This window comes from Drosophila willistoni, chromosome 3R (genome assembly GCF_018902025.1).
Source record: "Drosophila willistoni isolate 14030-0811.24 chromosome 3R, UCI_dwil_1.1, whole genome shotgun sequence".
NCBI lineage: Eukaryota > Metazoa > Arthropoda > Insecta > Diptera > Drosophilidae > Drosophila > Drosophila willistoni.
In genome coordinates this window covers 711,427-734,924 of record NC_061086.1, presented here as the reverse complement: position 1 = coordinate 734,924, position 23,498 = coordinate 711,427, and the positions used below count along the sequence as shown (strand labels likewise).

Here is a 23,498-nt window from a genome sequence, read left to right as displayed (position 1 = left end):
CTCGTAAAATTATTGAAACATTCACTAAATTATTATTCATATTGCCACAAAGTAACATTTGCCACCACTGGTTAGTACATGCTAGATTTTTTCTTTTCATTTATAAGTTCAAACATTTCATATATTCCAGGAGTTTTTATGCAGTGGCGGCACAGTACAAAATTAATATAATTTTCAGCTGCATGTGTAGTTGTGGCTATGCGACAGTTACACAGTTAATTTGCGATCTTCTTCGCTTATTATTTAATAATTAATAATGATTTAGTATAAGTTTTATCTTAATACTTACTCAAACTGTTCTAACATAAAATAGGTAATTGTTTTGTGTATATAGAATATAAAATAAATATGTTTTCAAAGCACCCCTGCAGTAATTTTTAAGCAAAATTGAACTACAACTTTAAATGCATAGAGTTTTATGTTTGAATGTTCCTTTACCAGATTGCGTAAAATTTCTTTGATTGTATTAAAATTTAATTTAAATTATTTTTGTGTGTTTTTGTCATTTATTGTTTACGTTTTCGCTATATATAGCATAATTTTGAAAAGCTAATTGAAAAACGAACAGAGAGAAACAAAATCTAAACAAATTTTGCAATGGTCCAAAATTTTTTCTATTGGTCCAGAATGAGTTTTTAGTTGTTAAAGATCGATTTTGTATGACATTTTCGATAAAACTATGTTTATAGTTTTATTTATTTAAAAATAAACATATACATACATGGGCATAGGCTGACAGACAAATGTATTGTCTATTTAAAGTCAATAAATATGAAAAAATAGTGTAAATTACTAACTACGTATAAAAAATATTGATTTTTTTATGTTACAATTGCAGAAACTTAAAATTCTTACTTTGTTACTCGCAATTTGCAACAAGTCTGCCACAGCAATTGTAAAATTAGCTGTTAAGAGATGGGGATGCCAGTGGGAATCACTATTTCACATCCAACGCTAATCCCAACCGTTCCCCACGGATGGATCGTGTGGGAATCGGGTCTAAAATACAGATTGTTTATTACTGGTCTGGCATCACTGTAACTGGTGCTGCCAGATCAAAAAGAATACTGCGATTGTGCCACATCGAAAATAATCAAGTTCTTATCGTAAAATTATTTTCTAGGCGATTCATAAAACAATAAAGTGTCCGAAAAAGAAATTATAAGATGGGATTGACAATATCCAGCCTGCTGACGCGCCTCTTTGGGAAGAAACAGATGCGGATTTTGATGGGTATGTTTCTTTTCTGGTCATGTTTTAATTTTGCTACTGTTCGTGTTGACTCATTATTGGTGTTTTCGCCCGCAGTTGGTTTGGACGCGGCCGGAAAAACCACCATACTATACAAACTCAAACTAGGTGAAATTGTAACTACAATTCCCACCATTGGGTTTAATGTGGAAACTGTAGAGTACAAGAATATTTGTTTTACTGTATGGGATGTGGGCGGCCAGGACAAGATCCGACCGTTGTGGCGTCATTACTTCCAGAACACACAGGGATTAATTTTTGTCGTGGACTCTAACGACCGTGACCGAATAAACGAGGCTGAAAAGGAGTTGCAAAACATGGTATGTATATACAAAAAAAAGGCATAGATTTATAACCTGTTGCCTTCTGTTCTGTCGTTTCCGCAGCTGCAAGAGGATGAGCTAAGAGACGCAGTCTTGTTGGTCTTTGCAAACAAGCAGGATCTACCCAATGCCATGAGTGCAGCTGAACTAACCGACAAGTTGCATCTGAATCAGTTGAGAAACCGCCACGTAAGAAAAATAGTTCTCTGAAACTCAAGATAATATTGATTTAACTCAATTACCGTTTAATTTGTGTTTTTTTAAGTGGTTCATTCAAGCCACATGTGCCACGCAAGGGCATGGTCTTTATGAAGGGCTGGACTGGCTGTCCGCGGAGCTGGCCAAGAAATGATTGATGCTCGAGAGATGGCCGGACCTTCGTCTTGTAAATTAGGAATGCGTATTGTCCTACACTGAAAACAATTGATTAGACTCTAAATAAATGCGTATGTGAATATTAAGCTTACTCGCATATTTTCGAAACTGCAGTGAAGGGGTGATTCTAGACAGACATGAATAAATGCAAAATTTATGTGAAATGTTTTACTACGTAATTAATAATAAAAGTAACAAAGATTTTCATAACATGTTTATTAATTCAACAAATTTTACAACACACATGTAGAAAAAAACCAGTAACAGCGCCTTGTTAAACAAGCGTTTAAAAATTTGGTGAGAAGATGTACATAACATATGTATGTATGTATTTACATAAAAAAAAGTTTAAAGTGCAGATAAGTACAAAAGGACTTGCAGAAAGCTGTGGCTATCTACCAAGTGTTTAGTATCCAGAAGACTTGACAATGGAATGCAAACAAAAATTGTACAAACGCGCAAGTCCGAACATATGTACAAGGTTCACGCGTGCTGTGTCATTTCTCCAAGTCACGTAGATATTCATTGAAATACTAAGTAATGAATACAAGAGTTGAGACGGACAGATCCAATCGCTCACCAAGTTGAGCACAATCATTTTACTATACATTCTTTTAGAAGTAAAAACATTTAACAATTCGTTAACAGCAATGGGTCACTAATCTGTAACAGCGAGGATCGAGGCGTCGGCTACTATTAATAATACTAAAAATATTTCTACTTCAATTTTGAACTGGTGCTAGTCAAAGGTACGCGCCGCTCAGAGATCAATATCCAAAGCATCTGGCGTAAGCAACATAGGTTCGCTATGACTATCGTCCACTAAAGACGACAAAGAATCGCTTATCATGGCTGTAGATAAGTCAACGCTATGATGTTGATCGTCATCAAGCTGTCCATTATGTGATGAAAGAAGCGGGTCACGGCCAAGCATGCTAGTCTCTCTATGACGATGGTGATGGTGGTGTTGCTGGCTATTTTTCACTTGGTGTTGATGTGGATCCAGCTGGCAATGACGCTGAAGACATCCGCATGAACTGTTGCCTGCAGTACAATTTATATTATTGCAGCTGGCCAAAGGTAGTTCGCTGGACGAGCCATTGAACAACACAACACTGTCTGATTCCACCTCGCCATTCTCATTGCTCTTAGTGCCGACTCCGACGCCGAAATTTTGACTCTGAAGCTGAACAGCCATAGGTGAATGAGGTGCAGATAGTATTTGACTGTGTGAAGACAGCATTGGATCGCCGCCTTGTACGGGATGATTACAATCTTCCATCAACTCGTCGATTTGATTCATTGTTATATTGGGATCGTTGGTAGCTACAACTGGAAACTATGTTATGATATAAACAGAAGAAAATATTTTACTAAGTGTTGCAAAACTTATGAGACTTTGTAACTTACTCTCGCCTCAACGACAAGGTCCTCTAAAAGCGAGTGACGACTTTGTGAAGTTGGTGGACTCGACTTCTTCTTGAGGTAGGTGCTGTCAGGCGTGGGAGCCGAGACTGAAGTTTGGTTGTAGTCTGATAATGATATCCCGTGTGACTTGGCTTGCATTTCTAGCTCCTGTGGATATTTGTAGGAAGATAAAAAGGGAGTGAGATTGAAGTGGTGGTGGATGTTCGAATAAAGAGTTACCCGAATCCGAGATGCAAGCTTCCGATTCTGCATCTCCATTTGGCGCTGTCGGCATTCATTTTGCCTTAGACGTGTCACCTCATGTTTTAAACACTTGATATAATCCACCGATGATTTTAATATGGTTCCCTTATTGGGCCGAATGTCACGGACGACTTCATAGAAAGCTTCACTGCCTTTTGGAAGCAGTGTTCCCAGTTCTTTGATTCTGTCGTTGATGTTGAAACGTCGCCTACGCTCAACTGGATACGAAATAAATTTAATACTACAATACAAATGGGCATAAAGCGGTTTTAGTCTTACAGTAAATTGGAATACTTACTCATGTTGTGATTATCTTTTTTTTGTCTGTCTTTGGCCAACGCATTTATTTCCGCATCGGTCAAGCTCTGTGGCTCCTGCTTAATGGATAACTCCGAGCTAAAATTTTTGTCAAAGTTGTACGAATCGTTCTGCAAAATATCATCTAGGAGATCGTCCGCCTAAAATGAAAAGAATCGTTAATTGGCTGATTTCAAATATATGGCATTTTTTAATAAATACTTAGTTTTCTGCGGTGAATACACAAAATCAAAGAAGCTAACAATGCCTGCGTCAGTATTTAAAAAGAATCCCAAATGTTGGCAAGAAATCAAAATAGTCGCTAACTAAAAATTTATTTATTTTATAATTGCTCTTTCTGTTTTTGATCAGGGCCGATTTATACTGTAACTTGTATTCTATAAGTCCAAACATTTTAAAATGGGGCTAACTATCACGTTACAATTTTCATAGGGATACTTCAACTCCTTCATTAATTTTTATACCCTTGCAAAAAGGGTATATTCATTTTGGTCAGAAGTGTGCAACGCATAAGAGGAAGCACGACGAGACGAGTTTAAATAGCGATGTCCGTCTGTCCGTCTGGATCAGCGCAAACTCCTAGACCGTAAGAGCTACAGAGCTGAGCTAATTTTGCACTATATCATATAGCTCCCTTACAAACGGCAAAGTCACGAACAGTGACTTTTCTCAATAACTTCGTTATTTTCTGAGCTTTTGAAATTTAATATTGGTGAGTTTATTACACCCGTAAACAACTGTGCCAAATTTGATTAAGATCGGGTGACTATATCGTAGGTAAGGAAAGAGTTTCCAAAAAAGTTGCAAGGGTATACAAATTTTGAGGCGGTCGAAGTTACCCCCGGCTCTCTGGTTGGTATATCACTATATGATATAGTTGTCCGATCCAGATTTTCATAATAAGTGCTGAGTTGATTTGTACTGACGAACGGAAATGGCTATATCGATACAGCTTTGTATGCTGACAATGTATATACTTTATGGCGCCGGAAACGTCTTCTTCTTTGCGTTACACACATCCGACCAAAAATGGCAAAAATTTTATTTAATTTGCGCACAAAATAAACAAGCCAACATACCAAATTTGATGGCTCTAGCTCTTGTAGTTTCCTTGATCTAAGTTTTCATACGGACTGACGTGGCTAGATCGACCAGGCTATTAATGCTGATCAGAATATATTCATATATGTAACGCCTGGCGCTTCTTGTACGCTGACAAGCAAAACTTTAACAATAGTTTATAGTCTTTAGATATTTTTTTATATATTTTCAAGAGATAACCTACAATTATGGTTCTTTCATCATTCGATTTTATAACTAAGGCAAATACAGCTGTTGAAAAGTATAACTTAGTTATCGAAATACAATTTTATTAAACTTTGCAACTTTGTAATGAGCGATTCAATAAAGGTAATAAAAAGTAAAAGCATACATACACAGATATTTAAAATGAATTTTCATTGTTTGTTTCACATGACTAAGAATGTGTAGTTGTATATGTGCAAGGATTGTTGATATCTTTTTACAGCAAGGGTATAGAATTACTTTTGCTGTTTTAGCAAATAAATTGATTTATAATCTGAATGTAAAGCTAAATTTTAGTTTATGGCTGCAAAGTCAAATTTCTTACAATAATGTCAAAGTTCATACATATACCCTTGTACATTTATTTTTGAATAGATTTAGTATAAGGCATTAAAATATTAATTTCCTTTATACATATGTACATATGTACATATATGTATTTTTATCGGAATCGCATAAATAATAAAAAAAAGTTATTCATAAAAGTCACTTGGTAAAATCTTTAGAATGTATTGCTATACCAGTTATTACTGACAAATATTAATTTTTATGACAATCATTTACAAAAAAACAACGTTATTAATAGAAGTATTACTAGGAGAAGTTAGCGTTGGTCCAAACGGACATGGTTATATGAACTTATATTTTGACACTGATCAATAATATACATATATAGTTTGTGGGATGGAAAACGTATCCTTTACTGCGCTACAAACATCTGACTAATTTTATAATACCCTCTACAAGGGTATAATATGCAGTTCTTTCAGGTTTTTAATTTGTTTCAATATTTTGAACAAATACGCCTAGTCAATAACATTTTTTGTTGATTAGTCGTGAATTATTAATTACGAATGTAATCCACAGGTACAAAATAAAATAAGAAGTTGCACAACCAATTAACACGTGCAGGTGATCAACTTAAAATCGAAACTACAAAACTCGGTAGATACACTTACGAATACCAATTTATCAACGTACATAGTACGTATGTATATACATATGTACATATGTGTACATATGCAACACATATGTATTTTTATTATTATACATACAAATATGTATGTATGTATGGATATACACATATAAACAGGCATCTACACTGTATAGTGCTACCAAATTCGTTTTCAACCAGCTTCAACGAGCATGACACACATTTCATTTCAGCGAGACAACCTTACCCAAATTCGTAGGATGGGGCTTGAATTAATTGAAATTGCACACAAATGTTTCACTGCGGAGTCTATAGCTTAAACATACTGCGAATTTTAAATCAAAACAACCATCGTCGTTGACGTTTTGTGACCAAGAGTTTGACAGTATATTTTGATATTTTATATACCTTGCACTCATAGGATGAAATGGTAGGTATATAAAAGTTGCCAAAATGTATGTACAAAGGAGAATAAAGCTTTTCTGACCGTCTTTGTCCTTCCGTCTCTCCATATAAATACATACATACATACATAGATCTCGGATTCATAAGACATAGAGCAACCAAATTTAATCTGTAGACACAAGTCTGTAAAGTGGTGATCACTCTATTTAAAGTTTTTACCACGCCCCGTTCCACCCACGCAATTTAAACCAACTGATTTTCTTATAGACTATAACAGCTAGAGACACTTGAGACAGTTTGAAAAACTAACTCCCACAATCAACTAACGTAATCATCAAGTAGCCTAAACATAGCCAAGTTATGTATTAAAACATTTTTCACCACATAACCCATACGAAAGGAGTTTGCCGGTGACGATGCTAGATTGAAGAAGAATAAAAGAATAAGAAGTAGATTAAAAAGAATTTTATTTACAAATTTAAAACAGTTGTTTCACCTGGAGCATAGTATACCCAAGTCGTCGATATAACTTTTTGATTTCATTCTATAGGTTTCTATTTTATATAATAAAATTTTAACCGTAACTTTTTATTTTCCGTTGTACGGAAAGTTCCTATTTAAGGTAGGATTAAGATCTCTTGGAATCGAACCGGTCGCTTAAACACAACATATGGAAATCTACTGAAAAAAAATCTAATTAAGCTAGGAGTGTGAGATGAGAGACACAGCCAGTAGCAACTTGCTGACGTGTGTGGGATTTAAGCTACTTTAACCCGGGTAACATAAGGTATGAAATCATTAGAATCGGACTACTATATCAAATAGCTCTAGAAGAAACATAGAAGAAGAAATTTGAGAATCTTTATGAAATTTACTCATAAGATAATATTGGATAAAAAACCTCAGATTCCAAAATTTGAATTTGATCGGATAAATAGAACACAAGTTACAATATAATTCGGCTCATGCGCTGCCGTCAGCGCTGCTTGCTGCCTACTACGTCATCATCAAATCAACAGAGTACATGCATACACACACAGACGCAACGCTATATGAACTGTATGTGAATGCGTGCCATGCTTTGCTTGGGGAATGATGAAAGAAGACGAAAATAATTGTTTTGTTTGTGTATTGATGAATTGAGTTGCAGGAAAAGAATTTTTAAAATGTTAAAATATTATTTCCAAGGACTGCAAGGGTATAGCCGAAGTTAGCTTCTCTTCACATATGTGTGAGATAAAATAATTCTATAAAAGTAATTTTGTCAAAAAGGAATTTTTCTCTCTATAAATGTGGGGCAGCTTAGGAATCAATTATTAAGTTGAATCGCCGACATCGGTATACAATACATTGAATGTAACTAGTATGTTTATACCTAGCACCCAAACGGTGAAATAATATATTATTTTTTCAACCCATAAAGTATATACAGATATTCCTTTTAAGCGTCAACAGCCCGTTGAGCCCGTTGTATGATTGTATCGGAAAACCTTTCTTTAGGCTGTTACATATGTACATTTAAATTTTTGAACTTGAGTAACTTTTATATGTAGGACGCTATTTTATAGTAAGTTTATATATATGGCAACTATATAATATACTTATCCGATTGACAAAATTCGCCACAATCATTATAAGAAAAGCCACTGTTTTCAACAGATCGCTTTTATGGGAGAATATTATATAGGCTCCCGATCTTCATAAAATTTGGCGCAATCATTAATGGGTAAATATTTATTTTTATGATAATATATTAGTAAAAAACGAAACTTCTATTGGAAAATGTAACTTTTCTTGATTTTGCAGTTTTAATAGGAGCGATGGAATGAATGAGATCCGATTCGGCTGAATCCGAAATATACAACCCGTGCATATTGAAGCTCACATGCTCTTTAGGTCTGGAACGAGTTTGCACTGATCTAGACGGTCGGACGGACATGCCGACCGACATGCCTATATGAACTAGACTCGACGTGCTGATCAAGAATATATGTGCTAAAGTGTGGTCGACAATGCTGATCAAGAATATATGTGCTAAAGTGTGGTCGACAATGCTTCCTTCTAATCAACATTAATATACCGTATTTGCAAAGAATATAAAAATGATCGAATTGTGCCAAAATATCCTGCCCCCAAAAAGAATCAAATTTCTATATATCTGTAACCGTTTCTAAAAAAGAAATGTTACAGAACTGAGGGAAATATCAGAATCGACATGGACACATTTACGTACATTTAATTCTTAAAATTATATTTACTTACATCACTGTCAAATGAGGGAAGCTGAAAACATAAAAAAGGTAATTTGTTAAAAAAAAGTTTGGATTAAAATAAGTATATTCTAATATTTAATTGTTATGTGTTGTTGAGAAATGGTGTAAGTTTATAGATTTTATCTAGGGGGGCGGCAGCTGTAGGCAACACTGATAACTTTTAAAGGAAATATAATGTAATCTCTTTCTAACCTCATTACTACTGTTCAAAAGTAAGTAATTATACCCTTGCAGAGGATTATAAAATTGGTCAGAGGTTTGTAACGCACAGAAGGAGACGTTTCCGACCCCATAAAGTATATATATTCTTGATCAGCATGAGAAGCCAAGTCGATATAGTCCGTCGGTGCGTATGCGTTTTACTCAGCCATCTTAAGAGTATCGGGATTTTATTTGGTCTTTTTATTGCCTACGTAAGATTAAGTATGAAAATCTCTAGAAGGACTACTATATCATATAGTTCTAGAAGAAACATAGGTAAAGAAATGGGAGTGTCCCCAATTATGAAATTTACTAATTTGTTAGTATTGGACAAAAAACCTCAGAGCCCAAAATTTCAATCTGATCGGCTAAATAGAACATAAGTTACAATCAAGTTAAATCGACTCTGCTTAAACACTGCTGGCAGCGCTGCTGGAAATGATATTTGGAAGGTTTTGTCTATGTATTGATGAATTGAGTTACAGAAAAAGAGTTTGGAACGTGTAAAAATATTATGGCCAAGGACTGCAATGGTACACAAAATTTCAGCACAGCAGAAGTTAGCTTCGTTAAAATATTTTTTTTTTTCGATTTTGATCAAACTTGGTATATATCAAATATTAATGTTACTAATTATAGTGCCAATCATTTGTTTCAAAATTGCGTTTTTTTTTCGAACTACGAGGGCGGATGGAATCTTAAATAATTATAAGCAACCAAAATGCCATAATATATGTATGTACATACATCATTACGCTCTTAAACGCACAGGGGTAGATCGACTCGGCTATTATATACATATGTATTATACTTATACTCGGCTATATAGTTTATGGGGTCGAAATAGCTTATTTCTGACTGTTATATGCTTTTTGGCGACTTTAATATACCATTTCACCTTATGGGTGCATGGTATAAAAACTAAACTGACAAATAGAGAACTGCATGTTGTCTTATCTAAAGTTTCAGGTAACTAAGCTTTTTGTTTTTGATGTCTCAGAGCTGACAAGCCAAATAAAAAAAACACTTAACAAAGCTTATTACGAAAGAGACGCAAGGTTAACATTCTCAACTGATTTATAGAATAGTAATGATTGCATCAACATATGTGTATCTATTTTTTGTATTTGCATTCTTACTCGATTTATACAATGGGGTAAGTTCCCAAGACAAATTTTAGATACATTTCCTACCAACAGTTCGTAATGGAAACGCATTTTTAAACCAATTTTACTCATTTATGCAATTTTTTTTCCGAATTTCTTGGATCTTGTTGGATATTTAAAATAAGAAAAGTTTGTTAGCACCAAAATTCATTTTGGACCGCTCGTTTCTATGAGAGCTATACAATATAGTCATCTGATCTGGCATAAACATTAACAGCTATGTATATTAAACAGACAATACACAATAATTTTAAACAGCCTACAAACTCAAGCTAAAGCAATGCGGCTCATATGTAGCATATTATTTTATCTTACAATTATCCGATTTTAATCTACATATGTTAAAAAAAAAAAATTATAGATTTAGTAGGTCTCCACTGAGCCACCGACTAGGTTACATATGTAGATAAGAAAATATCAAACAATAAGTTGTTGAAAAAAGTCCCAGCTTTTAGCTGATTTCCTTTTTTATTTGAAAGCTATATAATTTAGTCCCCCAATCGTGATGAAACTTGTCAAAATATTGGTGTGTATGTATATCGTATTGGTAAATAGGAAATAATTTATAAATTTTTATATATTCAAATTAATTTTTTTTTTTTAAATGGTAAAAAACAAATAATTTATAATTGCCACACATGCAACTGCATTAATGATGGTACAAACTTTGTAGTCTTTGGCGATCATCTGTATTCTACATTAGGGATCAATGTGGGTCCGCTATCATGTTTCGATTAATCAAAATTTCTAAAGTGAACAAACACACTTTCATTTGTCAGAACCTATGAATATCTCAAAAGAGACTTGGGCTTTAATTTTTACATTGTTCGCTAACAATAATATAATTGATATTTACGTACATACAAAAATATATGTATAAGTGTGTATAAATGTGTACACAAAATTATGCGTTTTCTCATTGTCATTGTGGCAGTAAGAGTATATACGTTTGTGCGTACGATTGTAACATTCTGGAAAATGATAACCTTGTTTTTTATGCCATGGAATTGACGTTGACAGTTGTCTGATATAATTATGTACACATATGTATATATGTATGCATATAAGTGCCGATGTATGTATGCCCATTTATTAGGGTGGATCAAACCAGCTTGAAAACTAATGGATATGAGATTAAATTGTTTGTCTTTAATGAAAAGAAATTAGAGCAAATGTTAATTTAAGTTTTATCAATTTAGACCAAGTATACTAGTTTTGACTTTATTGCAAAGAAAATTGAAAATATTTTCTCTTTACCTGTAAAGTAATAAAAAGACAAATGACCATCGATGACTGGCCGAAATATATCGGAAAACATACCACAAACAACCAACAGGTCGCTAAAATCAAAAATTAAATATCAAAGAAGCTAACTTCGGCAATGCAGAAGTTTTTATACGCTTGCAGTCTTTGGCAATAATTTTATTACATTTTGAACTTTGTTTCCCTGCAACTTAATTCATCAATACACAAACAAACCATTATTTCTCTTTTTACCAGAATTTGTTCTTCTTCTTCCATCATTGCCTAAGCAAAGCACTGCAGGCATGACATACAGTTCATGTAGCGTTGTGTTTGTGTGGTTAATTTATATCCAATACTATCATATTGGCAAATTTCATGGGGATACTCCAATTTCTGCAAAAATGTTTCTTCTAGAACTATATGATATAGTGGTCCGATCCTGATAATTTCCATACTTGATCTGCTCCAGATAACAAAAAGCACAGCCCGATAGCTCTTAAGATGGCTGAGTAAAACGCATACGCGACGACGAACGGACGGACAGACGGACATGGCTATATCGACTCAGCTTCTCATGCTGATCGAGAATATATAGAATGAAGTAGGTAAGTCGTCTCGCCGACTTAGGTATACCATAAACCAGTAAAGCAAATATTTCATCTTTGTTAAACAAATGCATTTTCACATGCTTTTTACAAGCTTATCTTAGTATCTCGCTCACTCAATCATACGAGCACCCTAGCGCCCCCACCAGCCAACGGCCAACTCCGGCCTTATGGAAAAACTATTATATGCATAATTCGACTGTTTTTTTTCCGATTTTGATCAAATTTGGTATTTTGCTAGATATTAGTATCAAATTTAAGTGTGCCAAATTTGATTGCATAAAAAAATACGGGAGATAATCAAGTTTTTCAAATTACGGGGGCGGAAAAGGGCGTGGCGAAATCTTTATATAAACAAAATGTGTGCATTTACTAAGCGAATATACATACCAAATATGGTGTCTCTAGCTGGAATAGTTTTTGAGATAAACGCTTTTTTTAAATTGCGGGCGGACGGACAGACGGACATGGCTAGATCGACTCGGTTGTTGATCCTGATCAAGAATATATATACTTTGTGGGGTCGGAGATGCTTCCTTCTGCATGTTACATATATTTTAGCGACTTAAATATACCATTTCACCCTATGGGTGTATGGTATAAAAATTGACTTCTTACATAAAGAGTTAAAGAGTAACACCAAATCTTGCAAGAGTATACAAAGATCGGCAAGATCTAAGTTGGCCTGGCTCGTCGTCTTTAATTTTCTACTACGATGATTTTCCTGATAACGTCGTCAGAAAACATCCAGTTTAAGTTTACTACTTGCAGTCCTCGGTAGATGAGTTGTCTAAGTGGCCCAGTCATTTAGTCAACTGAATAACGTGGATCCGGGTTCGAGTTCCAGGCTAGTGTATGGATGTAGTTTTGGTCTAACAATAAGCAGAAGGCCTTAGTTGCCAGTGCTTGTAAAATATAATTAGGTTGATAGTTTACAACTATATTCTATCCTTTATAATAATAATGAAGTTTACTACTTTGACTACATGCGCCCGAAACAGCATAGACTTTCCAGTGTTAGTCTAATTATGTTTAGGAAAAAATCAACGAAATTTTGGACAATGAAAATCTTTAAAATCTTCCATAATTAATTCTATCCAAAGTATTTGAATGACATTGCAGTCGATATTCTGTTGTTGCCATTGTACAAATTTTTGGGCACTTTCGGATAACCCAAAAAATATTTGTTAGGCATGAAATTTTTTTGGTTCGTTGCTTTGATAGAATGCAAACTCACGCACACACATTTGAAAAGAAATTCGAAGTTGAGTGGTATATCATTTTAAAATCATGTTTTAACTGGTATAACTTATTATTTGATTGTTTTGCTGACGTTAGTCCTTGGGCTTCAAAATCTACCAATAGTCTCAAATTTGACGGCAAGTAAGTTATGGAGAGGAATTGGCAAAAATTTTAAAGAAAAATAAAAGACGTTTGTTTCACAAATTTTCTATTTTTAGTGTAATTATATAAAAAAATTTGATATGTTCCTAGATATTAATAACAAATATTAGCGTGTCAAATCTAATACAATTAGATTAAAAATTGCGGGAAATCGATTTTTTTAAATTACGGGGTCGAGGGCATAACAAAACTTTTAATTAAACAAAAATAAACTTGAGCTGCGTACAAAGTAGTAGCAGGAGTCTACATCCCAAATTTGATGGCTCTAGCTCATTTATTCTCCAAGTTGTTCATCCGGACGAACAGAAAAACGGACTGAAGGGCATGGCTCAATCAATTCGGTTGTTGGTGCTTCAAAAAGCTTTTTTCTACCTGTTACATACGACTTTAATGAATATCGTTTCACTCTATAGAAGCATGGTACAAAGTAACTTTGTCTAAGTGTGTTTATTAATTTTCATATATGTACTATTTCTTACTTTCATCTGCCGGCGTGATATTAAACTCAATACAGGCATATTTTCCAATAATCTTGGTGCCGTCGGCGCCACTTAATGGGTTTGCTGGTTTTTCTCGCTGTATATATGATCTGGCTTGGTAAAATTAATACTGGAGCGGCTCTGAGATCCGGTCAAATATTATTCCAATGCGCTTGCGTGAATCCAACACAGGTCATTTAAATCAAAGGACAACCATAACTACCAAAGCAATATGCAAAAATGTGCAGTAGTTCACTTATTTATTTTATCAACACGGCATGAGTGTGCTCGGATGAATAAATATACAATGTACATTGTACATATTTATATATATAAATATTAATTATAACTTATATTTGTATAAGCTGCGCGACGACTACGTCACGTCGAATCGAAGCCACGCGGGCGATTCACAGCCACAGCTCGTCTCTCCGCGGAACACAATGTACTACTGAAATAAGCATTGACCCGATCGCAGCAAAATGTATAAAACTGCGACATAGCTTGCTGACAAAAAAGCTTGAACACCCTAACAATCGTTACTAACAAAATAAATGTTATCGATATCGATTCTTCTGCGCCCAATGCAGTTGTAGACTTTTTTTAGAAAAGAACATAAAGTTCCACTTAATTTTTAAACTGATTAGGAGAAAAGTTATACAAAATATATGAGAAACAGAATTTATTCTAGGAAAACTTCAAAAATTAAAGGTTTAAAACTGCCTCGCCATGCTACGTTATATAAACTTAGGCACTGCCAAAGTTGTTTTTTTGCCTTCAACCAAATGGTTGAAGTAACTCGTGGCCTTGGAGACATAGAACGAGATTGTCTATATATATAGACTGAGGGACTGAGGGTATCGGAAGGTGCGATCAGGTTCTTGAAAGTCATTGTTAGTGTACAAATTATTTGACTGTCGGTGTTTCGACTGCTACTGCATTGTGCTCTATTTATTTTCTTGATTTTTACTTTTTATACCATTGCAAAAAGGCTATATTAAATTTGGTCAGAAGTGTGCAACGCATAGAAGGAAGCATTTCCGACTATATAAAGTATATACATATATTCTTCATCAGCATGACAAGAGGAGTTCAAATAGCTATGTCCGCCCGTCTGGTTCAGCGCAAACTCCTCCTAGACCGTAAGAGCTACATAGCTGGGCTAATTTTGCATGTACGCTTGTATATAGTGCACAGGTTGTATATCTCGGATTCAGCCGGATCGGACCACTATATCATATAGCTCCCATACAAACGCCAAAGTCACGAACAGTGACTTTTCTCGATAATTTCGTTATTTTTTTATATTAATATTGGTGAGTTTATTTCACATATAAACGACTAAGCCAAATTTGATCACGTTTTTGACTTTATCATATAGCTCCCATAGAAACAATCTGTCAAAGTCAGTGACTTTTGTTATTAACATCGTTACTTTTAACGCCATTGCTTTTAAACTAAACATTTGTCAGTTTTATATATCTGTTAATGACTGTGCCGAATTAGATCAAGATCGGGTGTATATTTAGCTCCCATAGGAATGATCGGTGGTAAACCGTGAATTAGATCAATTACTTCGTTATTTGCTAAGCTAAGATGGTAGGTAGGCCGTTCTTTCGTAAACATTAGACTTCTTAGATATAACGTTTTTCCACTTTGACGGCTACAGGTGAGGAAAGAGTAACAGAAAACTTGCAATGGTATACAAACTTTGACGCGTTCGAAGTTAGCCACGGCCCTCTGGTTATCACTATAAACGGTATTTCTGCTCAAAATTTCCAAGCAAACCTTCCTGACTGTATCGAAATATCGTTGTAGCCGGCATTTACTGTATATCTATGTGCACAGAACCTAAATACACATCCAGGTAGACCAACAGGCACCGGAGAATACACAGTTTAACTAAATTAGCTGACAAGCAAACCCTCATGAATCACTGAAAAATAATACTACGTTGAAAAATAAGTTGTTTTAAAAAAAACTCGCAGGGCTACCGGCAATGGCCTGCTCAGTGTAAGATTTGTATTCCCTTGCAGAGGGTGTTATAATTGTTCAGATGTTTGTAACGCAGATAAGAAGATGTTTCCGACTCCTTAAAGTAAATATATTCTTGATGAACATGAGAAGTCGATATAGCCATGTCGGTCTGTCCATCCGGTGCGTATGCGCTTTCCTCCGACAATTTAAAATCTATTAGTATTCAAGATATTTATAACCTGGGTTCGATAAAAAATCGTAAAATGTGTAAAGGAGTGGGAGGTTCTTTACCAAATATGTTAGTGAAATAGTTTTGCATGTAAAAAATCATATCTGAAAATTTAATGTATAGAACACCATTTATGGACAATATAAATCGGCTCTGCTCAAACGCCTTCTACGTCTTTGCTCAAAACCAACAGAACAGTCACAACAAGAGACTCAACGCTACATATACGGCAACTGTGTGCGTGATAGATCGGCTTTAAGGCTTTGGAACAAAAAAAGACTTTAAGCCGACATTAAGTTCTTCGATATTTTATTTCAAAAGGACAGGAAAACTGGCTGCATGGATGTCTTACGATTATAATTAAGAAAATTATAAACACGCTTAGGATTACGAGAAAACTGCGTATTAAGCACTATTACATTCATCGAGCCACTGAGTACAGAGTAAGATCTGATGAACGACGAGTTTTTTGAAAATTCTTATGTGTAACATCGATTATTCACATAGCGCTCGAGAGAATCAAGAAGGTCCCGTCTACAAAGCGGCGCACAAATATTAAACAATTAATTCAGAGAATGATAAAAGAAGCAAAAAACTGAGTTAATATCTCTACTATTTGACAGATACTGGTCTATCTTTCAATCGGTAGTAAAAAATCACCAAGTCAAAAGGTACCATTGAGGGGACAGATCATATGTAGGATGAAAATCGTCACAAAAATTGTCATGAAAATTGTAGTCTATTTATCATTAGCATAGTTGCTACAACTGGTATACTAAAATCCCCTAAAACTACAACCATATCTTGATTGGAATCTAAGGGAAAGAGCAATTGAATTGTCTGACAGAGGTGGAATATAAACTGGAACTTAAACCCGAAAAACCGATATCCTGAGTATTAGAAACTTTAATAAATTTCGATGATAAAGCAGCATCAGATCGCAACAACCTACATCAGAAATTTTTTTTTCTTTGCAAAAATAGACAAAATTTTAAGTTTCAGCCACGGCTCCGTAAAAACTAGAATGTTATAGTTATATGGTTTGATTTCAGACCTCTAACATTTTTTGGTCCCGTATCTAGTTTGACCCAGCCAACCGGTGGTGATTCGGCATAAATAGTGTTTGTATTAGTTGTTGTTGTAGGCAAGCGAATCAGTGCGCAAATTTTGTTAATATTCCTGTATTGCTAATTATATTTATGTCCAAATACTGGAAACATTGCTGCCTGTGCTGTCCACCCCGCTTCACTATCTCTGAAAAGGAATTTACTATCTTACTCCTATCTCCAACACAGTTATCCAGCCCTTTTAAAAAAATGGATTGTATTTTATCAAGAAGATAGACATACAGTTCACGTAGCGTTGCGTCTGTGTGTGTATGCGTGTGCTCAGCTGCTCTGTGGATTTCAAGCAATGACGTATTAGAGCCGATTTATATTGACTGTAACTTGTGTTATATATCCTGACAATTTTCATACTTTATCTGCTCCGGGCTATAAGTAGCTCAAATGTCAAGTTTCATACCGATAGCTCTTAAGATGGCGGCGTCAAGTTGATTTGCACAGACGTACGGACAGGCGGACATGGGTATATCGACTCAGCTTTTCATGCTGATAAAGAATATATATACATAATAGGGTCGGAATCGTCTTCTTCTGTGCGTTACAAACATCTGACCAATTTTATAATACCCTCTGCAAGGGTATAAAAAGAAATGAGTGAAATGTAGTATAGGGTATCTAGACGGTTTGAAAATTAAGTAAATCGTCTTGCCGGCTGCGGTATACCAAGCACCAATTGCGGCCAAGTACGTCTAACTTCGTCCTTATGGCAACCTACTCAAAAACGCATATTTTATGTACATATTTCTAGTCCGATTGCGAAAAGTGTGGAATGTCTGTAGTAGTATTATGCCAAATTGTGGGAGCCAACTGGTTTTTTCTTTTTAACAATCATAATCTGCGCACATACTAAGTTAGTATCCGAAGAAACAATTTGAAACGAACTTGATCTGTATGCAGACTACCGCGGCGCCGCGTACCAAATTTGAAGATTCTAGCTTTTATAGTCATATATACTTAATGGGGTTAAAAAGACTTCCCTTTGCCTGTTAAAATCATTTTGGCAAGTTTTAAATTCGAATAATTATTTTAATGACTAATAAATATGTATTTATGTATAGTACTACTTACTTCTGATGCACTAGTGGCTACCGAACTCAAGCTGGGTGACATAGGAGCTGATGTAGATTGAAGTGGACTTGCGGTACTCGCGCCTGAGATATTGGAATTACGCATGGCACTTATCATGCTAGCTGCAGGCCGTGAAGTTAAGGAAGAGTTTAAGCTTGATGTGGTCTTACAATAAGGATGTGAGTGCGGTAATGGAAGGCTTCCATCTCCAATGCTGCGATTATCCATTCCGCTGACAGATATTTGCTCGTGTTGATTAAAAGGCGACAACTGCACCGATTCTTCTGAATTGACTGTTGGCTTGCAATTTACGTCGCCTCCAAAGCTATTTGGTCTGTCGAGCTGAAGATTTCTGTTGGCCAAGGAAGAAGTTTGCAGATTTCCAGTCGATGCTGAGGCACTCGCGTTTCCATGCTTGGACTGCCAATCATTGAGAAAAAGGGCACAATCTTAATATAATTATTTTAATTAGCATTATTAAAGAATTCACCTACATTGAAGTTTGGACACTCCCAAACAGATGGCTTGAATGATTCACTGAGATATTGCCTAACTTGATTCTTTTGCTTTTGTATTACATGATACCTGGTGGGGTTCTCAAGTACTGTGCTCACCTAAAAGACAAAATTTTGGTTACCATTTTAAAGCAAGTTGTCAAAAAAATCATTCTTTCTACCTGGAGCACTTGCGGCGGCACATCAACTCCGATACTCTGCAACGGTACTTTTAAAGAACCTGGAGTAGGCGAATGTAAGCGATCACAATCTTTGTGAACTAACTGTGACATTTGTTCTAAGCTGGATGCACTGGTGCTGTTGCTTCCCCCAAACTCTAGTTCGTTGGAGACTTGTAGACCAAACATATTTTTTATTGTTTGATCTGGTGCATGTACAGTGAGTTGTTGTTGCATCAACATTTGCTGCTGTTGCTCCTGTTGCTGTTGTTCCCGTTGTAATTGAAGTTTAAGTTGTGTACGTGACGTTGGAGTGGCAGTCTTAAACGTTGGTCTGGGCAGAAAAAATAAGAGTTAAATAATTATTCAAATATGTATATCAAATTCGGATGTATCCTCTTCAAGTATATGTATCTCTCCTACGGATACCTACCCACCCGCAAGTGGTGGGAGCCCCACGACGCGAGACTCAATTTTTTCGGCACCAATGTCGCCCAAATCTACAATACTTGGGTCCATTTCAAGAATCATTTCCAAATCTCTATCTATTCCAACTGTAACTCGAATATTCGTTGTAGCCGCAGAGTTTGAAATGGATTTTATACCATTATCTAAGGTGTGTGGTTTTACATGTGTTTCAGCCCCTGTGTCGTCTAGTTCCATTACAGTTGATGGCTCTATGCCTACTTCTACAGGTGCTAATCGACTTGATCGAAAGGATTCGTTTCGATGGTTTGTGAGATTTTCATTATCGCAAGGCGTAGTTGAGGACATCTGCCACTTTTGAACACGTTCTAAAAATTCTTGGAATTCTTGGAGCCGTTTTTCTGATGTCGGCGAGATATGATTCTCCTTCTGCGTGCAGCTACCATAATAGGCATCTTTAGGTGAAGCCATTACGCTCTCACTTGGTGACTCAGTATGATAGTTGCCGGAGCTTACTATTAGAGTATCCTTCTCAGTGGATTTGCTCAAGCCCTTTAGGGCGTTCGTATTACTTTTTCTGCTCCAATAGGAAAACATATTACTATAGTATATGCGTAACAAGAAATTATCCTTCTCGCACAAATTATTTCAAAGACCTTGATCTTGCTTATCCGTCGTCCGAATCTTGAATACAAATGCAAAGCTTTTTCCAAATATCTAACAATAAGTGATCGTTACTTCTCACACCAACATACACACATCCATATAGACATGTATTTGTTTGTTCTGCCATACAGGGTGTTCCATTATGTTATTTTCATAGTAAGATAGGCCCGCGACAAAAAACGAAATTGGGTTAGAAACTTCATTCCAGTTTATTTTGAATGAAGTTATTAAGTATTGGAATACCAGTTTAATGGTTACCCTATATTTGTGTCTTTTTTTAATAACATATAGTGTAAAGTACATACGTATATACATACATATGTACATACTATGCATATAATTTGGCAAGGAACCGCACATGCGCTAGCAACAAAAATGCTTTTATAAACTTTGTTTCGCATCATAGTAGCGTTTTTATGCAGGGGCGGACCTACACCCATTCATTGAATGGCGCCCTGGAAACGTGGAACACGTCGCCACTTGTTTTTTTAACAATTATAAATTTTTTACGGTTGCAATGCACACATTAACCACATAAGAATTATTTTGACGTAAAATGAAGGTAACCTTTATTTTCAATAATTATTGGATCTAGTATTGATTAAAGATATATAAAATCTGTATGGTGGCCTGAAATTAGACACATATGGATACCCTATCTTTTTGTTTACTATACTGTCTTACATGTGTAGCTGTTACTTAACCAAATACCGACTGGGAATTCTTGACAAAAAAAACTTAGGCAATTACCTACATACATACATATATATGTATGCATGTATGTACATACATATATGTAAATATAAATGTGATGCAAGCAAAAAATGTTTAACAGACACACATATTGACATAAGTATTTATTATTACATATGTACATAAATATTTTTTATGTACATACATATGTACATATATTGTCTAACAAGTAGTGTTTAATACTTTTCTATTATAAACTCACATAGGTATTTACATTTACATATGTATGTATGTACATACATCATCACCACAGACTAACATTACAGAATCGATTTAAAGTGTATCTGCTAAAAACATACATCCATAAAAATTGTTTATGCTTATAAACATACATCCATATGCATGTATGGATGTACACATAATCTCTAATGTGTAAAAAAGATAGACATTCACTTTATTCACGTTTGAATGCACATATATACATACATATGTACACGCACACATTCGTATGAGTGATACTAAGCCCCGTAGGCCGATAAGATAATAAAAGAGCGCTAATCATGCGCAAAATAATATCGCATTGTACATTTATATAGGGATGTACATACATGAGTATCATTATATGTAAGTATATTTGTAACACACAAAAATATACATATGTATAGATATTTTTTCTAACCCTTTGTTTATTTTCCAATTTGTATCTATGTATGTACACAAATACTGACATATATATGTAAGTATGCATCTACATTATACTTACATTTCGTCGGTCCGTAAAGAGCGCGTTGACTTTAATTCATAAAATTCGACATTGTCAGAGTTTCCAGCTGCTGTAACATTTGCCATAAAGTCCATATTTTCAGTGCTGTCGTTAAGCAAATTCAGATTCAAGTCGAATTCCATGTCAAAGCCCAGATCAATCCCAGATTCCGCCATTTTTAGGAGATAGATGTGCGAATGAAAAAGTGCGAACTTCTATACGTAATTTATTATGTGTACTCGTCAGCTCGCCCCGTATCCAAGTCGATCACAGAGTTGAATTGTACTAATAAAATGTGATTGTAATTGGAACTAATTGAATACGTTTCCACATATTCGCACGAGTTATGCCAGCCGTGTTGCAGGCTCTGCAGCAAGCCTTAGGAAACTACAACTACCAGAAATGTCAGTAAATATGATCGCAGCAACGTCACGGTCACTTCGCAAATTACGATAACGCTGGCGCTTCAGCGGTGTGATCGTATTCGATGCCGATATATGTACATACTTTGTTATATGTATACTTACATATGTATGTACATACATATATCCAATGAAGTGTCCTAATGCAGAAACGCATCATACTGTACATCCTAATTTATGCTAAATCTAAACATTTAAACAGGTAATGTTTTTAAAAACAGCATGGTATTTACACCTACCATATTCGTTGATATCGATGAACGAATGCTTTAGAATCGATAGCAATAGTTGTAGAAATATATATGCATGTATGTACATATGTACATATATATATAATAATTAATCCACACATTAAATCACACAGCTGGAGTAATTTCTATTATTCAATGATCCTCCGAGTCTTTTCATTTTTACCTAGGTAATAGGTACCGTTTTGCGAAAACCAAATTCTCTCATTCACCAAAATTGAATGCATTCTTCCCATGCCGGGTACTCGGCAATATTTTTTGCTTCTCCGATTGTAGTAATTTGTAAATACGTTCGTTACTATCCACTGCAAAATAAACAAAAACAATCTTACTGTGGTAAGGAGACAATGGAATGGACTAACAGTCACCTGATCCTGATGCTGGTACAACATACTTCGCATGCTCACGTACAGTTCTAGCAGGAGCTCATAGCGCTGACGAACTGTTTGTATCATACGGAGAGCAAAAGATAAAGAGTCGATAATGATTATTTTTATCTACATAAAGAAAAAAAATAGTTAAATGCAATTCGGCAAATATATATGAATGTATGTATGCGTGTATTTCCTTACATTTGGATTTGCTGCTAGATATTTATTGGTCATTCGCACTTGAGCTATTAGATGAGCGGGGCTAGTACATTGAACATAATGGACATTGCGTAGCATTTGTTCAGCATTCATAGCTTTCGATTTACCAGCTGTCGAATAACGCCTTTCAAACTCATCGGCTAGTTCTAAACAAGAAAAATTTTCTTATGGATTTCTGCCATCAGACTATCTGACACCTGACACTCACCTTTAAGACGGTTAGGATTAAAATCGCGTCTTGTGTCAAAAAATAAAGATTCACCATCTAATCCACCTAAAGTCCTGGGCAATTGTACATTAAGGCAGAGCTTCATACTAACGCAAATATTGTATGTAACGCAAATATGGTATTAGATTTCAAGCGAATGAATTGCAGTACTTTTGTTTTTACTTACCACATTTGTGTTTTTCCTGTCCCCGGATTACCAATGAGCTCTATAAGTTTGCCTAAAGGAATCCCTCCCTTTAAGTGCACATCGAGTGATTTGTTTCCTGTTGAGATTCTAAAGCACCGTTTGTTATGTAAGTCAAAGCTGGACTTTTTACATATATTTTGCAAAGAAAGCATTTTCACTTCAACGCTATAATTTAAAATATTTCGCGCTTTTTTTAGTACCGGTTTGCGCCAACGCAGTCCAAAATTTGTGGTATTTTTTTTTTACAA

At 35.2% G+C, this 23,498-nt stretch overlaps 3 protein-coding genes across 8 annotated transcripts; 1 reads left to right on the top strand and 2 right to left on the bottom strand.

The window, feature by feature from the left end:
- The first annotated feature begins 1,060 nt into the window (after positions 1 to 1,060).
- Positions 1,061 to 2,035, top strand: LOC6651324 (ADP-ribosylation factor 2). Its single transcript, XM_002072518.4, has 4 exons — positions 1,061 to 1,233; positions 1,309 to 1,571; positions 1,638 to 1,763; positions 1,840 to 2,035. Exons 1-4 carry the CDS (start codon positions 1,167 to 1,169, stop codon positions 1,924 to 1,926), a joined length of 543 nt encoding a protein of 180 aa, XP_002072554.1. The 5' UTR covers positions 1,061 to 1,166; the 3' UTR covers positions 1,927 to 2,035.
- Positions 2,036 to 2,516: 481 nt separating this feature from the next.
- LOC6651323 (microphthalmia-associated transcription factor) lies at positions 2,517 to 22,073 on the bottom strand. 3 transcript variants are annotated; one of them, XM_002072517.4, is made up of 9 exons: positions 21,575 to 22,073; positions 19,030 to 19,360; positions 18,848 to 18,967; positions 18,354 to 18,773; positions 8,845 to 8,865; positions 3,919 to 4,078; positions 3,597 to 3,838; positions 3,360 to 3,524; positions 2,517 to 3,288 (listed from the first exon to the last, which is right to left on the bottom strand). In XM_002072517.4, exons 1-9 carry the CDS (start codon positions 21,748 to 21,750, stop codon positions 2,710 to 2,712), a joined length of 2,214 nt encoding a protein of 737 aa, XP_002072553.2. In that variant the 5' UTR covers positions 21,751 to 22,073; the 3' UTR covers positions 2,517 to 2,709. The 3 variants fall into 3 exon arrangements, with proteins under 3 accessions (XP_002072553.2, XP_046868381.1, XP_015032362.1); XM_047012425.1 differs by lacking the exon at positions 21,575 to 22,073 and adding an exon at positions 19,460 to 20,064; XM_015176876.3 differs by lacking the exons at positions 18,354 to 18,773; positions 18,848 to 18,967; positions 19,030 to 19,360; positions 21,575 to 22,073 and adding an exon at positions 13,956 to 14,299.
- Positions 22,074 to 22,264: 191 nt separating this feature from the next.
- On the bottom strand, positions 22,265 to 23,496 carry LOC6651600 (DNA repair protein RAD51 homolog 3). Of its 4 annotated transcripts, none has more exons than XM_047012672.1 (5): positions 23,230 to 23,496; positions 23,043 to 23,149; positions 22,817 to 22,980; positions 22,607 to 22,741; positions 22,265 to 22,542 (listed from the first exon to the last, which is right to left on the bottom strand). In XM_047012672.1, exons 1-5 carry the CDS (start codon positions 23,400 to 23,402, stop codon positions 22,540 to 22,542), a joined length of 582 nt encoding a protein of 193 aa, XP_046868628.1. In that variant the 5' UTR covers positions 23,403 to 23,496; the 3' UTR covers positions 22,265 to 22,539. The 4 variants fall into 4 exon arrangements, with proteins under 4 accessions (XP_046868628.1, XP_002072552.2, XP_046868653.1 ...); XM_002072516.4 differs by having other exon boundaries at positions 22,265 to 22,549; positions 22,613 to 22,741; XM_047012697.1 differs by having other exon boundaries at positions 22,613 to 22,741.
- Positions 23,497 to 23,498: the final 2 nt, after the last annotated feature.

Excerpts from the sequence above, each read along its gene's own strand:
- LOC6651324 (XM_002072518.4), top strand. The coding sequence starts at position 1,167 with ATGGGATTGACAATATCCAGCCTGCTGACGCGCCTCTTTGGGAAGAAA. Across the intron at positions 1,234-1,308 it reads ACAGATGCGGATTTTGATGG|TTGGTTTGGACGCGGCCGGA; the intron begins GTATGTTTCTTT and ends TTTCGCCCGCAG. Across the intron at positions 1,572-1,637 it reads AAAAGGAGTTGCAAAACATG|CTGCAAGAGGATGAGCTAAG; the intron begins GTATGTATATAC and ends TCGTTTCCGCAG.
- LOC6651600 (XM_023180456.2), bottom strand. The coding sequence starts at position 23,402 with ATGCTTTCTTTGCAAAATATATGTAAAAAGTCCAGCTTTGACTTACAT. Across the intron at positions 23,150-23,229 it reads ACAGGAAAAACACAAATGTG|TATGAAGCTCTGCCTTAATG; the intron begins GTAAGTAAAAAC and ends TATTTGCGTTAG. Across the intron at positions 22,742-22,816 it reads ATCTAGCAGCAAATCCAAAT|ATAAAAATAATCATTATCGA; the intron begins GTAAGGAAATAC and ends TTCTTTATGTAG.
- LOC6651323 (XM_047012425.1), bottom strand. The coding sequence starts at position 20,049 with ATGTTTTCCTATTGGAGCAGAAAAAGTAATACGAACGCCCTAAAGGGC. Across the intron at positions 18,774-18,847 it reads GGGAGTGTCCAAACTTCAAT|TCCAAGCATGGAAACGCGAG; the intron begins GTAGGTGAATTC and ends AATGATTGGCAG. Across the intron at positions 3,525-3,596 it reads AGCTTGCATCTCGGATTCGG|GAGCTAGAAATGCAAGCCAA; the intron begins GTAACTCTTTAT and ends AAATATCCACAG.